This window comes from Hyperolius riggenbachi, chromosome 12 (genome assembly GCF_040937935.1).
Source record: "Hyperolius riggenbachi isolate aHypRig1 chromosome 12, aHypRig1.pri, whole genome shotgun sequence".
Classification (NCBI taxonomy): Eukaryota; Metazoa; Chordata; class Amphibia; order Anura; family Hyperoliidae; genus Hyperolius; species Hyperolius riggenbachi.
Window position 1 is genome coordinate 193,051,563 of NC_090657.1, and position 16,646 is coordinate 193,068,208.

Consider the following 16,646-nt stretch of genomic DNA (forward strand, 5'->3'; position numbering starts at 1 on the left):
CCCTTGCGTACCAGCAGTCTCTGCCCCTTGAGGACCAGAGACTGCTGGTACCACAAAAGGCCGTTTACCAACGAATCGCCGCACATACACGCCACTCTTACCAGTCACTCTGTTCTCCCATCGCCGCAGTCCCCTCTCTCTGCCGTCGTTATGACAGCAGAGTTCTGTTCGCCAGTCAGGAGCCACTTTCATTGCCTCCTGACCCTGTCCATCAAAGTGAACCACTGTGATTGGCTCACAGTGATCACACGGTCAGGAGCCAATGAAAGCGGCTCCTGACCGGCTCACAGTGCTCTGCCGTCATATAGACAGCAGGGTGAGTGAACTGCGGCAGGAGCAGAGTGATGAGATCGGAGTTAGAGGCGGGAGCGCGTGGCAGGCTTGTTGAAATCTACATCCTGTCAGAGCCACGCAGCCACCTGCAGGACATATATTTCAACTACCGCGGTACGGAAGCAGTTAAAGGGGAACTTCAGCCTAAACAAACATACTGTCATCAAGTTATATTAGTTATGTTAATTAGAATAGATAGGTAATACAATCTCTTACCCACCCTGTTTTAAAAGAACAGGCAAATGTTTGTGATTTATGGGGGCTGCCATCTTTGTCATGAGGGCAGCCATCTTTTTGGTTGAAAGGAGGTGACAGGGAGCAGGAGACACAGTTCCAACTGTCCTGTGTCCTGATTACCCCTCCCAGCTGCACACGCTAGGCTTCAAATGTCAAATTCAAAATGTAAAAAAAAAAAAAATTGCACCAAAACAGCAGAACGAGAACAACAAAATCAGAAATCCCATCACGCTTTGCACAGCATCAGGGGAAAAAAGCCCGGGCAGTTTTCTTCTGTGCAGCTAAAAATGAGGCTTGTATAAGAGAAACACAGTTCTGATGCTGTGAAACTGTTAAAGAAACACCAAGCCTTTTCAGTGCTGCCGAGTCGATTTTTAGTCCGAAGGTTCACTTTAAGGAGTGGCCTTGAATGTGTTTGGTGCGCCGGGGATTGCCTATTTATGTGTCTGCAGCTTTATTACGTACAAGTGTTCCAAACACGGAACAGTTTTAGATTGTTTGTGATGCTGATGAGCTGCTGCCTGTCAGATTTTTTTTGAATGGCTGTGAACTTTATTAAATAAGGCCATATGTGTCTCTCCTGCTGCAGTTACACTGATCGGAGCTCTACAACTCCCCGGCCGGCTCAAGAAAATAAAGAAACTGAAGGCCAAGCAGATAGCTCGTCTGCAGCCACTGCCTCAGTTCCTGAAGCTGGTGGCCTCTTTCCAGATAGATGACAACATCAAGCTGTGCAAAGCAGCCACGGGCTTCTTCTGTCGGGCGGCTGCCAACAAACACTTCAAGCAGAAGGTGAGACCCAGGAGATATCTGCGTTCACTTCCTCATCTCTGTCTGTGAATACATTTATGCATATTCCTAAAACATACTGAGAAATTAATTGGATGCCCCCAAAATTTGGACTTAGACTGCTATAGGGACATAACATTGTGACTATGGCAGGATTAGAGTGTGAGCTCCTCTGACGGCAGTCAGTGACATGACTATGTACTCTGTAAAGTGCAGCAGAAGATGTCAGTGCTATATAATAATATATTAGGACATTACACTGTGGTTATGGAAGACTTAAATTGTGAGCTCCTCTGAGGGACGGTTAGTTTTATGACTATGGATCCTCTAAAGTGATGCGTAAGTAAATATCTCGGGTACCCGTGGTTTTCCTAGGGAATTTGACACCCGGTGCTGATTATTTGCAGATCACACCCCATAACAACCAATTTCTTTGATGGGAGGATTGACGGGTTGGGGCGCCCAGTGTTTTTCTGCAAATTCTGGGGGATTTTTGGGGAAAAGGAGTTGTCAGGATGTTGACGGAGCTAATTCTTATGAAAGTGCTGCAGAAGTTGTCAGTGCTTCATAAATACACAATAATAATATGGTAGGACATTAGATTATGACTTTGGTACGATTTGATTGTGAGCTCCTCTGAGGACAGTCATAAATGGGGGACATACAAAAGAGGGGGATACATAGGAGGAGGGAGGGGGGATAAAGCAGTAGAGGCACAAAACAGAGCCTGGTGGGAGAGGAGAAATGGCAGGAAGACTTCTCACCAGGACTGCAGACATCACCAGTGCTGTTTGGCAGGGACATGCTGTTAAAAGAAGCCACTGAAATCTGAAAAGAGCAAAGGGTCATGAGGGAAGACAACATGGTGGGAGGGGGAGCTGGGAAAAGAGATAAGATTACCTGCAATCAAGCTAATCTAATTGCCTGGAGCTTGCTTCTCTGCTCACTACATAAGTCGGCTATCAGCACCTGTATCACTGGCTCCTGCAACAGCAGACTGCCCTGCATTATTGATTAATTACTCTGATCAGGATAAATAATCAACAGTCCAGCACTCTTTTTTATGAAAAAAGGTCCGAAGTGGAAGAACACAGTGGCTGAGCACAACAGCAGCACCGCTAGCCATGGCTATACCCTGTGCAATGAGCACCTGTAGCCTTGTGGTAGGTACGCCACTGTCAGACACGCAGTTCATTGACACACTGCCAGTAACATTTGTGAAGGCGGGTGTCAGCACCCACATAATGGTGGCCACTAATGATCCAATCTTTTTCATCCAATCTTACCAAATCTATGTAGTAGAAGGGTAAACTGAGTGAATATACTGAATGGATACTTCAGGCAGTTACCTTATATTACATAGAAATGGTAAGATTGGATGAAAAAGATTGGATCATTAGTGGGCACCTTAAGTGTCGTGACTTCACCTGCTCTACCATTTTTACAAAATACATCCCTGATAAAAATGTGCTTTTGAACCTGCCTGCTAATGCATGTCTCTGCACATGATTAGTGCCTGTAACAATTATTTGGACAATCAAACTGTGGTATATTGTCATGCCGGTATAACGCAGTAACCCTACCGACAGCCCACCTGTAGCAATGATTGCACTCATTGCGTACTCTCAGTTTCACATAAGTCATATTTCAGAAGGCTGCCTGCTATGTAATAAGAGTGAGAACTGCTGTGTTAAAGGGGCACTATGGCAAAAAAAATTAAAATTTAAAATATATGCAAACATAGACAAATAAGAAATATGTTTTTTCCAAACTAAAATGAGTCATAAATTTCTCTTCTACTATGTTGCTGTCACTTACAGTAGGTAGTAGAAATCTGACAGAAGTGGCAGGTTTTAGACTAGTCCATATCTTCATAGGGGATTCTCAGCAAGGCTTTTATTCTTTATAAAATTATTCCCTAAAAAGGATTTAAACAATGATGCTGGCCAGCTTCCCTGCTTGCTACACAGTTTTTTGGCAGTTGGACAGAGCAACTGACATTCACCAAGTTCTTTTGAAAATAAATAAATCCCTGAGAATCCCCCCGTGAAGAGATGGACTAGTCTAAAACCTGTCGCTTCTGTCAGATTTCTACTTCCTACTGTAAGTGACAACAACGTAGGAGAAAAGTAATTTATGGCTCATTTTACTCTAGAAAAAACACACTTCTTATTTGGTTGTTTGCACATATTTTAAATTTTACATTTTTTTTGCCATAGTGCCCATTTAAAGACAGATTGTTGAATGGTATTAGAGATTTATCTGTGGGAAAAAAAGTCTGCTCTATTTCAGATTTTCTTGTTTGACAAGAATATGATGTTAGAGACTTCTTTGTTTCTTTAGAGATGTATAAAGTAGGAGGCACTGCAAGTGTTAATAGAGTAACAACAGGAATGCAAGCCAGCAATGCTTGCTTAGTGCAGAAAATAACAGCATTAGAGGCAGTTCTGTTGAGATAAATACAACCCATTTCATGTACCACACCAGCTTCTTCAGGTATCAGTGCTGCCTTTTAGAGTAGCAAGCATGTAAGTGTGCTTTTTCCCTTTTCCCTTTTTTTTCTCATCAGAGGGATTGGCTTGTTACAAGAAGCTGTCCTGTTAGAGGAGACTTAAAACAGAATTTCAAGAGGTCAGCCAGAACTTTTCCCTGTTAATTACTGTTCACTTCCCATTTTTGACATGCTCAGAACAATATTTTGATCATTTCTACATCCTGTGCTGTTACATAGATGTTTGCTGAAATGGACAAGCTAGTCTCTGTGTTTCTGTTATCCTAGCAAAATGGATTTAGCAGATTTTTACAAGAAGAGCTCAATAACAGATGTGTATTGCTGAATACGGAGGATGAGCGAAAAGCAGTCCCTGTCTGGTCCACTAGATGGCAGCATAGATTGTTGTACTGTATAAGGTTACTGTAGTACTAAATCAGGTATGTGTGAATGTTAGTGAGGCAACCAGAGACCTTTGTTTCTGTGCTGTGAAAGTGTGTAGGATTGGCAGTATTTCTTTCTTAAGACTTATTCTAAAACTCAGTGCAATATTTATCTATAAAGATGCTGCTGTGAGGCTATGTAGTCCTGTAGGAATTGCAGATGCAACACATGTTCCTGGACATTATTTTTTCCTTGCTTCAGTCCTTTCTACTACAAAGATGTTCCCAGTTATACCATTGTGTTCTGGGTGTCTCAAGACCACTTCCCAGTAGAACAGGTCCAAGAGGGACTTTACCAAAATATAACAGGAAAGGGGAAAAAAATAAAACATTGCTAAGTGAGAAGATAGATCAAGTAATGATTCATACTCACAGTGTAATTCCTTCATGTTGTTTGAACATATGTGTCATCATCTTTACTGCTGACATTACACTCACACATGCTCAGAAGAAAATGCTGCATGCGTAACAGTGAGCAGCTGCCGTTCCTTCCCTCAATGCAACAAGGTTCACACACAGAAATCTATCATGGCCATGGCCCTGACATCACGCTGTTAAGGGGTTTCCCTTCAATATCAGTCACACAAAAGCAGAGCCGGGTCATCCACAAGGCAATCCTAGGCAGTTGCCTAGGGTCTGGAGAGAGTCTAGGGGCCTGGCAGATGCTAGAGCCTCATTTTTTCTTAACCTCTTGCCGACCGCGTCACGCCAATGGGTGTGGCCGCGGCGGCAGCCCCAGGACCGCCTAACGCCGATTGGCGTAAAGTCCTGGGGCTCTGTTTTTCAGGAGATCGCGCGCAGGCTGCGCGCGCATCTCCTGCTTGGGGGGGTGGAGCTTCGCCCTGCCTTCAGTTTCCGAGCGGCTGTTGCCGCTCGGGAGACTGTTAGATGGCGTGATCGCCGTCTATTTCCATGTACAGCGTTGCGATCGGCAGCAGCGCTGTACAGGGGGACAGCCGTGTCACAGGGGGGGGGGGCAAGAGAGCGATCGGCTCTCATAGGCATAAGCCTATGACAGGCGATCGCCATAATTGGCTGGCTGGGGGGAGGGAGGGAAGATTTTTAAAGAAACAGGGTTTGTGTTTTTTTAAAAAGAAACAATAATATTTATTATAAAAAAAAATAAACATGGGGGAGTGATCAGACCCCACCAACAGAGAGCTCTGTTGGTGGGGAGAAAAGGGGGGGGGGGAACACTTGTGTGCTGTGTTGTGCGGCCCTGCAACTTAGCCTTAAAGCTGCAGTGGCCTATTTTACTAAAAATGGCCTGGTCACTAGGGGGGTTTAGCACTGCGGTCCTCAAGAGGTTAATCCTTTTCTGCACAGATGTTTTTAATGAACTATTTGAAAAAAGGTAAAGATCTCTCTTGGGACAGGGGGTCTTGGCTACTGATTGGGATAAAGTTACATTTTTTTTAATTAAAGGTCCGTGGAGCTTCCTGACATGTAGTACATCAGGAGGGGCTGCCCTAGAGGACTGCCTTACAGATTGCTAGCTGTCTGGTTCCTCCCCTCATGTTGATGGGCTGCTGTGTAGAGACTCTGCTTGGGGACCAGCCTGGGAATATTTATGCTGTGAGTTTAGAATTGTGCCTGGAGGAGCAATTACCAAAGCCAGGCAAGAGTGCGCTGTGTACGGAGGCCTCGGACTCTCTGCAGTAAATGGCTTACTACAGCCTATGATGTGCTCTGTATAGTGAGGAGTAGAACGTGAGGACATCTGGTAATTCCGTGGCTCAGTCTGTACTGACATGAATAGTTTGGGTAGTAATGCTGTCATACTAGAGATGATCTAATGACTGCTCTTCCTGCAGGCCGTGCCGTATTACACCGAGCTCCTATCCGCGAGGGATGCCAGAGTGCAGCGATCAGCCTGTCTGGCCCTTAAACACCTCAATGTAAGTATCCAACATGTGTCCAACCCCTGTCCACAATATGCACACTTCTCAGGACCACTTCATAGGAAACCCAAAGAGAAAATAAACTGATGAGATAAACAATTGTATTTATCCTCCTACTCCTAAAAATATATATTTATTTATATTCCATGGTTTTATTTTATATTTAAACATTTACCAAGAAGATCGGGGTGACCCAGAGCCACTGGGATAGTTTAGGGGACTAAAAGAGCCCAAAAAGCCCTCCTACTAAAAAGCAATGTGCAGCGTGCTTTGCCTTCTTAACAGAAGCTACTTGCAATAATTCGGGAAGTGGTGGAAACTGAGGTCTCCCACAATGCATCACTACTGAAGACTCCCATCCAGAACCCCTGGGTCACCCCGAGCTGCTTGGGTATCCCATAGAGCCACATCAATCCCTGCCATGCACTGAGGACCACCAGTAGTCCTAAACAGGCTGTCTGCGCATGGAGTTGATGTGGCTCTGTAAAATGTATAAGCCATAGGCTTGCTATACACCAGCGGTTCTGGATGTAAGCCTGGCTTCAGGGGCATAAAGAGATCATTTGCATATTCTGTAGTGGTGAATTGTGGGTAACAAAAGTTGCTCACTTAAAGCTGAATTATCGCAAATATCTTCTGTTTTAAGAAGGCAAATTACACTGAAAGTAGATTGAATGTTTAATTGCCTCTGCACAATGGCAGTCTATTAAGTGTCCCAGAGTTAAAGGACAACTGAAGAGAGAGGTATATGGAGGCTGCCATGTTTATTTCCTTTTAAGCAATACCAGTTGCCTTGCAGCCCTGCTGATCCTCTGCCTCTAATACTATTAGCCATAGCCCCTGAACAAGCATGCAGCAGATCAGGTGTTTCTGACATTCTTGTCAGATCTGACAAGACTAGCTGCATGCTTGTTTCTGGTGTTATTCAGATACTACTGCAGAAAAATAGACCAGCAGGGCTGCCAGGCAACTGGTATTGATTAAAAGGAAATAAGTATGGCAGCCTCCGTATACCTCTTACTTCAGTTCCCCTTTAAAGTACTTGAACTATTGACCTTTTTCTATTGCTCACTTGCCCTCAGGAGCTGTATTCTGTCAGGAAACAGTTTAAGGCTGTAATTTGCTTATCAGTAATTTTTACTATATTCCCAACAAGGTACTGACAAGAGAGAAGCTGTCATTTGCATGCCTTAAAAATTTACTTTTTTCAGGCAGCAAAATAAAAAAAGAAAAACAGCCTGATTATTTGTATGTTTTTGCACTGTACTTTCACGTTTATCTCATCATCTCACATGTCACCTCGGGTAAACTGTAAAGAAAACGTATCCCCTATTGAGCACCTAAATTCCAACAAATCATGATTCAAAAATGATTATTTCTAGGAAAAATAATGCCTAGGAATGATCATTTATGAATCATGATACATTGAAACTTTGGTGCTCAGTAAGGACTAGTGCACACCGGAGCGTTTCCGCAGCGGTTTGCGATCTGCTTGCGGGTGCGGATCCGCTTGGGTAATGTATTTCAATGGGCTGGTGCACACCAGAGCGGGAGGCGTTTTGCAGAAACGCATACTCCCGGGCTGCTGCAGATTTTGGATTGCGGATGCGTTTCTGCCTCAATGTTAAGTATAGGAAAACCGCAAACCGCTCTGAAAAAAGGCACTTCAGAGCGGTTTGCCAGGCGTTTTTTGTTACAGTAGTTGTTCAGTAACAGCTTTACTGTAACAATACATGAAATCTACTACACCAAAACCGCTACACAAAACCGCAAAACGCTAGCTGAAACGCTGCAGAAAAATAAGAAAAAGCGTTTCAAAATCTGCTAGCATTTTGCAGATCTGCTAGCGTTTTTTGGTGTGCATCAGGCCTATGGGATACTTTTTCTGTAAATGCAATGCTTGCTTCTGGCCTGAGCACATGGTTACCCTACTTATACCCTAAACTTATCGTTACTGTGTAATTGTTTACACTTCACAGCTTTAGACATCACTAAGGCAATAACGCTGCAATTATACAACCTGATCAAAATCCAATTGGAGATTAATGATCAACAAACCATAAAGCAGCACTTGATTTCGCCCAAGTTTAAGAAAAAAAAACGTATAGAATGAAATGTGTAGCACTGACCGGTCAGCTTTGTACTGCTTGCGAATCTGAAGCTGTCACCCATCTGTGTGGCTTAAATGCAACCTGCAGCAAGAGGTATATCGAGGCTGCCATATTTATTTCCTTTTAAACAATACCAGTTGCCTGGCAGCCCTGCTGATTACTTTGGCTGCAATAGAGTTAATCACACCTGAAACAAGCATGTGGCTAATCCGATCAGACTTCAGTCCGAAACATCTAATCTGCATGCTTGTTCAGGGTCTATAGCTAAACGTATTAGAAGCAGAGACTTACCAGGACAGCCAGGCAATGAGCACTGTTTAATGTAATAAATAAATGTCAGCCTCCCTATCCCTCTCACTTCAAGGAACGCTGAAGTGAGCCGGATATGGAAACTGTCCTATTTATTTCATTTTAAGCAATACCAGTTGCCTGGCCAATCCTGCTGGTCCTCTGCCTCTAATACTTTGAGCCATAGCCCCTGAACAAGCATGCAGCAGATCAGGTGTTTCTGATATTCTGGTCAAATTTGACAAGATTAGCTGCATGCTTGTTTCTGGTGTGATTCAGACACTACTGCAGCCAAATAGAACAGCAGTACTGCCAGGCAACGGGTATTGATTAAAGGACAACTGTCGCCCAAATCTTAAATATTTGTAAACATATACAGATAGGAAGTGCAAATGAGCCATGCATTACGTTTCTTCTATGTTACAGTAAGTAGCAGAAACCTGACAGAACCAACAGGTTTTGGACTAGCCCATCTCCTCATGGGGGATTCTCAGGGATTTCTCCAAGCACTTAGGCCTAGTGCACACCAGAGCGGTTCGGCAGCGTTTTTCGATCCGCTTGCGGATGTGGAAACGCGTGGGTAATGTATTTCAATGGGCTGGTGCACACCAGAGCGGGAGGCGTTTTGCATAAACGCATACTCCCGGGCTGCTGCAGATTTTGGATTGCGGAGGCGTTTTTGCCTCCAATGTAAAGTATAGGAAAAACGCAAACCGCTCTGAAAAACGGCAGTTCAGAGCGGTTTTGCACGCGTTTTTGTTACAGAAGCTGTTCAGTAACAGCTTTACTGTAACAATATATGAAATCTACTACACCAAAAACGCTTCCCAAAACCGCAAAACGCTAGCTGAAACGCTACAGAAAAATAAGAAAAAGTGTTTCAAAATCTGCTAGCATTTTGCGGATCTGCTAGCGGTTTTTGGTGTGCACCGGGCCTTAGTGAATGGCAGTTGTGCTGTCCAACTGCCAAAACACGGAGGCTGGCCAGCATCTTTCTATGCATCCTTTTTAGGGAATGGCTTTATAAAGAATAAAGGCCTTGCTGAGAATCCCCTTCTGTCAGATTTCTACTACTTACTGTAAGCGACAGCAACATAGGAGAAACGTCATTTATGGATAATTTTACTCTGGGAGAAATGCACTTCCTATCTGTATATGTTTACATACAGTATATTTTAAATTTTAGATTTCCCGACAGTGGTCCTTTAAAAGGAAAAATATGGCAGCCTCCATATACTTTTTGCTTCATGTGTCCTTTCAGGTTCCTTTTAGGCCTCTTTCCCACCAGGATGTTGCGCTTTAGGGGACGTTACAGGTCGCATAACGTGCCCCTAACACAACGCCTGGTGGTGTTGGAGGAGGACGCTACCAAGAGCTGCATTATGCAGCTCTTGGTGCGCCTTTTGTGTCCTATGTGCTGCGGAGACCATGTGATCGGAGCACTCCGCATCACTTGGTCCCGCCAGCCAATCAGCGGCCGCTCCAGGAAGTAAACACTGCAGTGCAGTGAATATTAACCACTTTACCCCCGCGCGTACGTATTTCTCCGCCCCTTTTTCCATCCTTTAAAAACCAGGGACGGAGAAACACGTACTTTCCGCGTTCCCGACGCTGTCCGCGCTCCCGCTCGTAAACACGCCGCCCGCCGCTAGTAAAACCGCCGCCGCCCGCTCGCCCGGAGATCAATGAACGGGAAAATCCATTCCCGTTCGTTGATCTAAGCCCCACAATGACCCGCTGCTCTCCTATGGGCAGCGCGATCATTGTGAGAAGCAACTCACGTGTCCAGCCTCCTTATTCTTCCTCCAAGCTTCCGGAAGGAGGCTTGGAGGTCGCAATAAAGCAAAAAGTTACTGTGGCCATCTTGTGGCCAAATAGTAAACTACACCCTACACATTTTTCACATACAAATAAATGACTTTTACACAAAAAATTAACTCATTACCTCCCACACTCCCCATTTTTTTTTTTTTTGTAATTAAAAAAAAATTCAAAAATTTACAATTAAAAAAAATACATAATTAGTTACCTTAGGGACTGAACTTTTTAAATATTTAAGTCAAGAAGGTATAACACTGTTACTTTATAAACTATGGGCTTGTAATTAGGGATGGGCGCAAAACTGAAAAAAATGCACCTTTATTTCCAAATTAAATATTGGCGCCAAACATTGTGATAGGGACATAATTTAAACGGTTTTATAACCGGGACAAAAGGGCACATAAATTTCATGGGTTTTAATTACAGTAGCATGCATTATTTAAAAACTATAATGGCCGAAAACTGAAAAATAATTTTTTTTTTCCCCACATTTTTCCTATTTTCCCATTAAAACACATTTAGAAAAAAATAATTCTTGGCATAATGTCCCACCTAAAGAAAGCCTAATTGGTGGCGGAAAAAACAAGATATAGTTCATTTCATTGCGATAAGTAATGATAAAGTTATAGACGAATGAATGGAAGGAGCGCTGAAAGGTGAAAATTGCTCTGGTGGTCAGGGGGTAAAACCCCTCAGTGGTGAAGTGGTTAAGTAGCCATGTGGCTGGCTACAATAGCGGACTCTCCCCGCCTCCTCTCCGGCCCAAGGAAAAAAAAAAACATAACTGAGCATGTGCACACAGTCTAACGCGGCTAAAACCACATACAACGCACAGCATGCAGCACTCTCAACGGATGTGCTGCGTTACAACGTAACGCAACGTGGGCACTGTGAACAGCCCATTGATTTTTCATTACTGTGAGTTGGGCTGCGTTACAGGCTGCTCTAACATGCGCCTGTAACGTCCCACTGTGAAAGCAGCCTTAAAGCAGACCTGAACTGAGAACTACCTCTCTGCTCTAAAAGATAAGCAACAGCATAATAACCTTTAAATAAAAACATTTCTTTGTTACAGCTGATACAAATCCAGCAATAAATCTGTCTCTGCTTCCTGCTTTCATGGAAGCAGACATACTATTGACATCCTGTGTTTACCAATTAGGCTGCATTTTCACTTGTGCGGTGCGAATCGCCGCGGTAAAAATTTGCATGCGGATGCAAATTTCGTATGCGAGTCTATGCGAATTTTCATGCGAATTTGCATGGATGACGATGTATGCGAATTTAACCATGCCAGTGCTGGTGTGCTTTTCCATTGTTTCTATGCGAATTCGCATGAAAATTCGCATACCCAAACCTCATGCGAATTTCCTATTAAATACATTGTATGCTATTCACATAGCGGTATGCGAATTCTGATGGCTCTGCCATGCGAATTTTTTCTGCACAGAAAAACGCAAAGGAATCATGACAAGTGGAAACAGTCCCATTCACTTGTATTGATATGCGAATTTGCATGCGAAAAACGCATGCGAATCCGCGATAGTGGAAATGGGCCCTTACCGCTCTGCTGTGGCAATCAGCTGACACAGCTAAGAGATCAAATTACACTTGTGCTTAGTCACAGAGGGGTGATTAGACAGGCTAAACTCTCAACATGTACACAGGGTGCATTTCTCTGTGTTTTCCTTCAGTCCTGTGAGTTCAGGTCCACTTTTACCAAATTTGCAGCAAAATGATCAATGACTTTGGATTATAAACAGGAAAAGTGAGGATAAATAGATCCCTTATCATGATACAGTAACTGAATGTGCCCTAAAATATCAGCCAGGTTATGCTGGATCCCTTCTAAAGTAGGTCTGGTGAGTAGCCTTTCAGTAATGCTGGGATTACACAGTACTTTTTTTGTAAGAATCGTTCTGATAGGTGCCTTCGATGATAAAATTGCGACGTGTCCGATGTTCCACTCGATTTCTTATAGAAGTCAATGGAAAAAAGATAAGAAAAACGAGTGGAAGATAAGAGAATCGAGCAGAAAATCGAATGGCTAATAAATCGCGTGCCGAATCGAACGCAAACAACGTACCGTGTAACCCTAGCATAATAGATGTTTTACTTATGTAATGCTGGGAATATACCATACAATTTTCTGTTAGATTATTTTCTGCAGAGACTGGTCATTATCTCTGGTGCATTGTCTTCTGGTTATCTCCTGCTGAGTAGAACAATGCCTACTTGCTAGGCAGATAGATGGTTAGATAGGTAATGTCCAACATGTTGGAATTTATCTATCTGGCAGGTAAATCTAACAGAAAATCTAAAGGTGGCCATGCACTGGTCAATTTGCCATCAGATCGATCAACAGATAGATCCCTCTCTGATCGAATCTGATCAGAGAGGGATCGTATGGCTGCCTTTACTGCACACAGATTGAGAATCGACTTCAGCATGAAACCGATCACAATCTGTGAAGCTGTCCGCACGGACGGATCAACGGGCATCGGCGGGAACGATTGATTTCGGACGGAAATCGATCGTTCTGTCAGCGTTTGCACAGCAATTTTACAGCAGATTCGATCAGTGATCGAATCTGCTGTATATCGGTGGGAAAATAGTTAGGTGTATGGGCCCCTTAACAGAGAATTGTATGGTGTATTCCCAGCATAAGGTAAATGGTCAGCACTCCAATCAATATACAGTATCACCTCTATTGCTTGGTTGTCCTGTTACCATAGGTCTGAGCACCCAGCAAATGATGGGCTATGCCCTGTGGTGCACCACATCCCCTGGCCTACCTCAACTCGACTTACTCATGTAAGGAGTGCAAGCAAATAGGACACCTACCTCCAATGATTTAATAAAGAAATCAACATTTTAATGTGTAAGGATATATGCAGTGTGATGGCATACAGGACATGTAAGCCATCTTGTGTGACCCTATGTGGAATCCATTTTGGTTACACATGGCTGTTGTGGGTGTTATGCATTGTATTGCATTTCCTGAGAACAGCGATGGATGTTCCGTCTGCAACTCCTTTGAAATCTACCTGTAGTGACAGTGATAATAATACCTAGCCAGCCACCCAGTCAAATGAGGAAGCTGGGCATTAGTCGAATGTTACAGCTGGTGTGTTGGAGACAGAAAACTCTGTGCCTGTAGTACTAAGCTGTAATTCAATAACTTAAAGGAACACTATCAAAGTAATGAGGATTTTGTCCACAACATGAATGAACGTGGTAATAACAGTAAGAGTGGACAGAGCATACATTATTGCTGTGCGGTGTTTGTTATCTTTTATGTACCTCATAGTCAGAATCCCGTTTACATGCTGATGGCGACGGATTGAGGACTAGACCATTATCATAGGTGGTTCCTCTTTTACTGTAATGCAGTGGATTATTCTATTTATAGGCTTCCCCACTTCTGAGTGCTTTATGAAGCCCGTGATTGGCCTCAGCAAGTTACTGTGAGGCGCAAGAGAAACCCCTCTCCCTCCTCTCGATCCCGATAGCTACTTCTTTGTGTGCCTGAAAAGCCACCGCATCATTTTCATCCCTTCTGTGGCTCACTTGTTTGCCGTTGCTAAGTAACGGCAAACATCCAATGATGCGGCAGCTAGTTCGGGAATTCTACGTGTTATAAGGGCCAGTTTACAATATGCAATTGTTTAGCAATTGTACAGTAATTGCGCTTTGCAGTTTCATTTGGGAAATGTAAATCGAGTTGGGATCGCTCTGAAAATACTACATGTAGCGTGTTTTGCAATTTTATCCAAATCACAGTGCAGTGTGAATAGCTTCATTGATCATACATCGCCATTAGTGATGATCAATGAGATCCAAATCATTTTGAGTTGCTGCAGTAGTATGGAAATTGTGCATGCAAATGTGTGCAGCTTGAAAATGGCCCAATCGGGTTTTACCTCAGCAGGGCATGATTGGTTCATTTTCAAGCTGAATAAATTTGCATGATCCTGCATCAGCTTGAAATTATTTGCATCTCATTGACCATCTGTACTTGCTATAACACTTTGCTGATTGCCAGTGTGAATGGGGCCCTATGAATGAGATGCACTGCAGTGGCACTTCCGGTTCCCGCTGGGTGGAGGGGGCCTGTGCAGTAGAAGCCTTTGCAGAGCTGCAGGTGTGTTATAGCCGCAGTGTGTGCTGTGTGGAGGGGGTCCCTGCATTGTACACAGTATAGAGGGTAGTGTGGCTTAGATGTAGATCAGTGTGCTGCATATTCAGCGCTCCTCTCTGTGTGTATTGCAGGGTACAGCCAGCATCGACCAGATCGCCTGTTTGTGTCAGTCGGAAGTGGAGGATGTCAGGAACACGGCCAGAGAGACCATCCTGGCTTTCGGTAAGTGAAAGGCTGAGCCACGATATGACAATACGATTGTTTCATCAGCACTGCCAGCTTTCCTTCCAATCATGAGGCTCGGTATAGGGATAGTCAAATAGATGCCAATATTTCCGAGTTCATGCAGATTTATGTACATTTTTATGCAAATATATACAGCTTTAAAACGAACCAATCAAGTCCCACCCAGGTTCAAATTGATTGGTCCATTTTCAAGCTGCATATATTTGCATAAAAATTTCCATAAATCTGCATGAACTTGGAAATATTTGCATCTCATTGATCTTCCCTAGCTTGCTTTGCTCAGTACTGTAACTAGCCCTTTTAATGTATTTTTTTTTATTTTCTCAAGGTCAAAAAGGGCGACAAGTTTTCAAGAAGACAGACAAGATCTGCCGCGAACTCCAGGAAACGCTGACGCTGGATGGCGAGATAGAGATTACTGTGTTCTGAGGCTGTACGGAACATAGGGGTCATTTGCCATTTATTTTCTGTTTATTTCCACCTCACACTTAAAGTACTTGACTCCGGCCAATATTTGTTTTCCGTTTCAGATAGATTGCTTAGGGATTACAGCCTCTGTCAGGTTTATATGGCTGTCTGAGTTCCGCTTTGGGTCGTGTCGTACAAAACAGGGAGTTAAAATTTCTGTCTGAACAACTAGAGAGCAATGGAGAGCATCTTGTCCAAAGGATCAGAGACAAAGGAAACATCTCCCCCAACAGGAAACCACAGGAATAAACCTGACAGATTTTATTATTCTTAATATTCAAAACCGGTACAATATTTGGACTGGCGTTCCACCTTAAAGGACAACTGAAGTGAAAGGGATATGGATGCAGCCATATTTATTTCCTTATAAAGTGTGCCATCTGACCTATTTGGCTGCAGTAGTGTCTGAATCACACCAGAAACAAGCATGCAGCTAATCCTGTCAGATCTGACAGTAATGTTAGAAACACCTGATCTGCTGCATGCTTGTTCAGGGGCTACGGCTGAAAGTATTAGAGGCAGATGATCAGCAGGACAGCCAGGCAACTGGTTTAGCTTAAAAGGCTATAAATATGGCAGCCTCCATATACCTCTCTCTTCAGTTGTCCTTTACAGTATGACTATATCAGTGTTCTGCTCACTGGCTGTACTGATGAGATGTAAGGGCAGATATATTAGATGTACAGGAGATGAAGTGCTCACAGTCCCAGCGTTGTTGTTCCTTAGGGCAAGTCTCCACTCCTCCCAATGTTAAAGCGGACCCAAGCCAAACATTTTTTTAATTCAAAATATTTAGTTGCACCACTCTGACACATACAAAGATAAATAAACACTCCTTCAAGCCTATGAGCATTTCAGTGCATGCTTTTCACCCTTCTCTTTTCATAACTAGGGTTATACAGGTGGCAGCCATTAGCAATTCCTTTTTTGCTGGACACCACCTACTCCACCAGTTTGCCGGATTCTGTCCCAGCAATATGAAAGGAAGGGAGGAGTTCCTCCAATAAATGTAAAATATTTTATATTTTTCATCATGCAGCTGAAAAAAGGCTGCTATTTATTATTATAATTTAGAAAATAGATTTTATTCCCGAAATGTTGTATTTTTAATTTGGGTCCACTCTACAGTGAACCTAAAGCCAGTTAAAAAAAATTGATTAACTCACCTGGGGCTTCCCTTAGCCCCCTGCAGCCGATCGGTGCCCTCGCAGCTCCGCTCCGATGTCTCTGGACCCGCCGGCGACGACTTCCGGTTTCGCCGTCACCGGCCGACAGGCATGGGAACGCGAGTGATTGTCGGCCAGAAGGTCGCAATAGCAGCATAGAGGGCGATATACAAGCTGGGAACGCGAACAATCACTCGCGTTCCCATGCCTG

At 43.5% G+C, this 16,646-nt stretch overlaps 1 protein-coding gene across 6 annotated transcripts in view; it reads left to right on the forward strand.

Annotated features, from left to right (window-relative positions):
• The window catches only part of RIPOR3 (RIPOR family member 3), a 562,255-nt gene that overhangs the window by 267,184 nt on the left and 278,425 nt on the right, over positions 1-16,646 (forward strand). For 5 of the 6 annotated variants that reach the window (XM_068264138.1, XM_068264143.1, XM_068264139.1 and 2 more), the window contains 4 exons: positions 1,160-1,362; positions 6,108-6,191; positions 14,687-14,777; positions 15,130-16,384. In XM_068264138.1, coding sequence (XP_068120239.1) covers positions 1,160-1,362; positions 6,108-6,191; positions 14,687-14,777; positions 15,130-15,230 — 479 coding nt within the window. In that variant the 3' untranslated portion in view covers positions 15,231-16,384. The remainder of the gene's footprint in view (positions 1-1,159; positions 1,363-6,107; positions 6,192-14,686; positions 14,778-15,129; positions 16,385-16,646) is intronic. The other variant, XM_068264141.1, reaches the window with a different exon arrangement.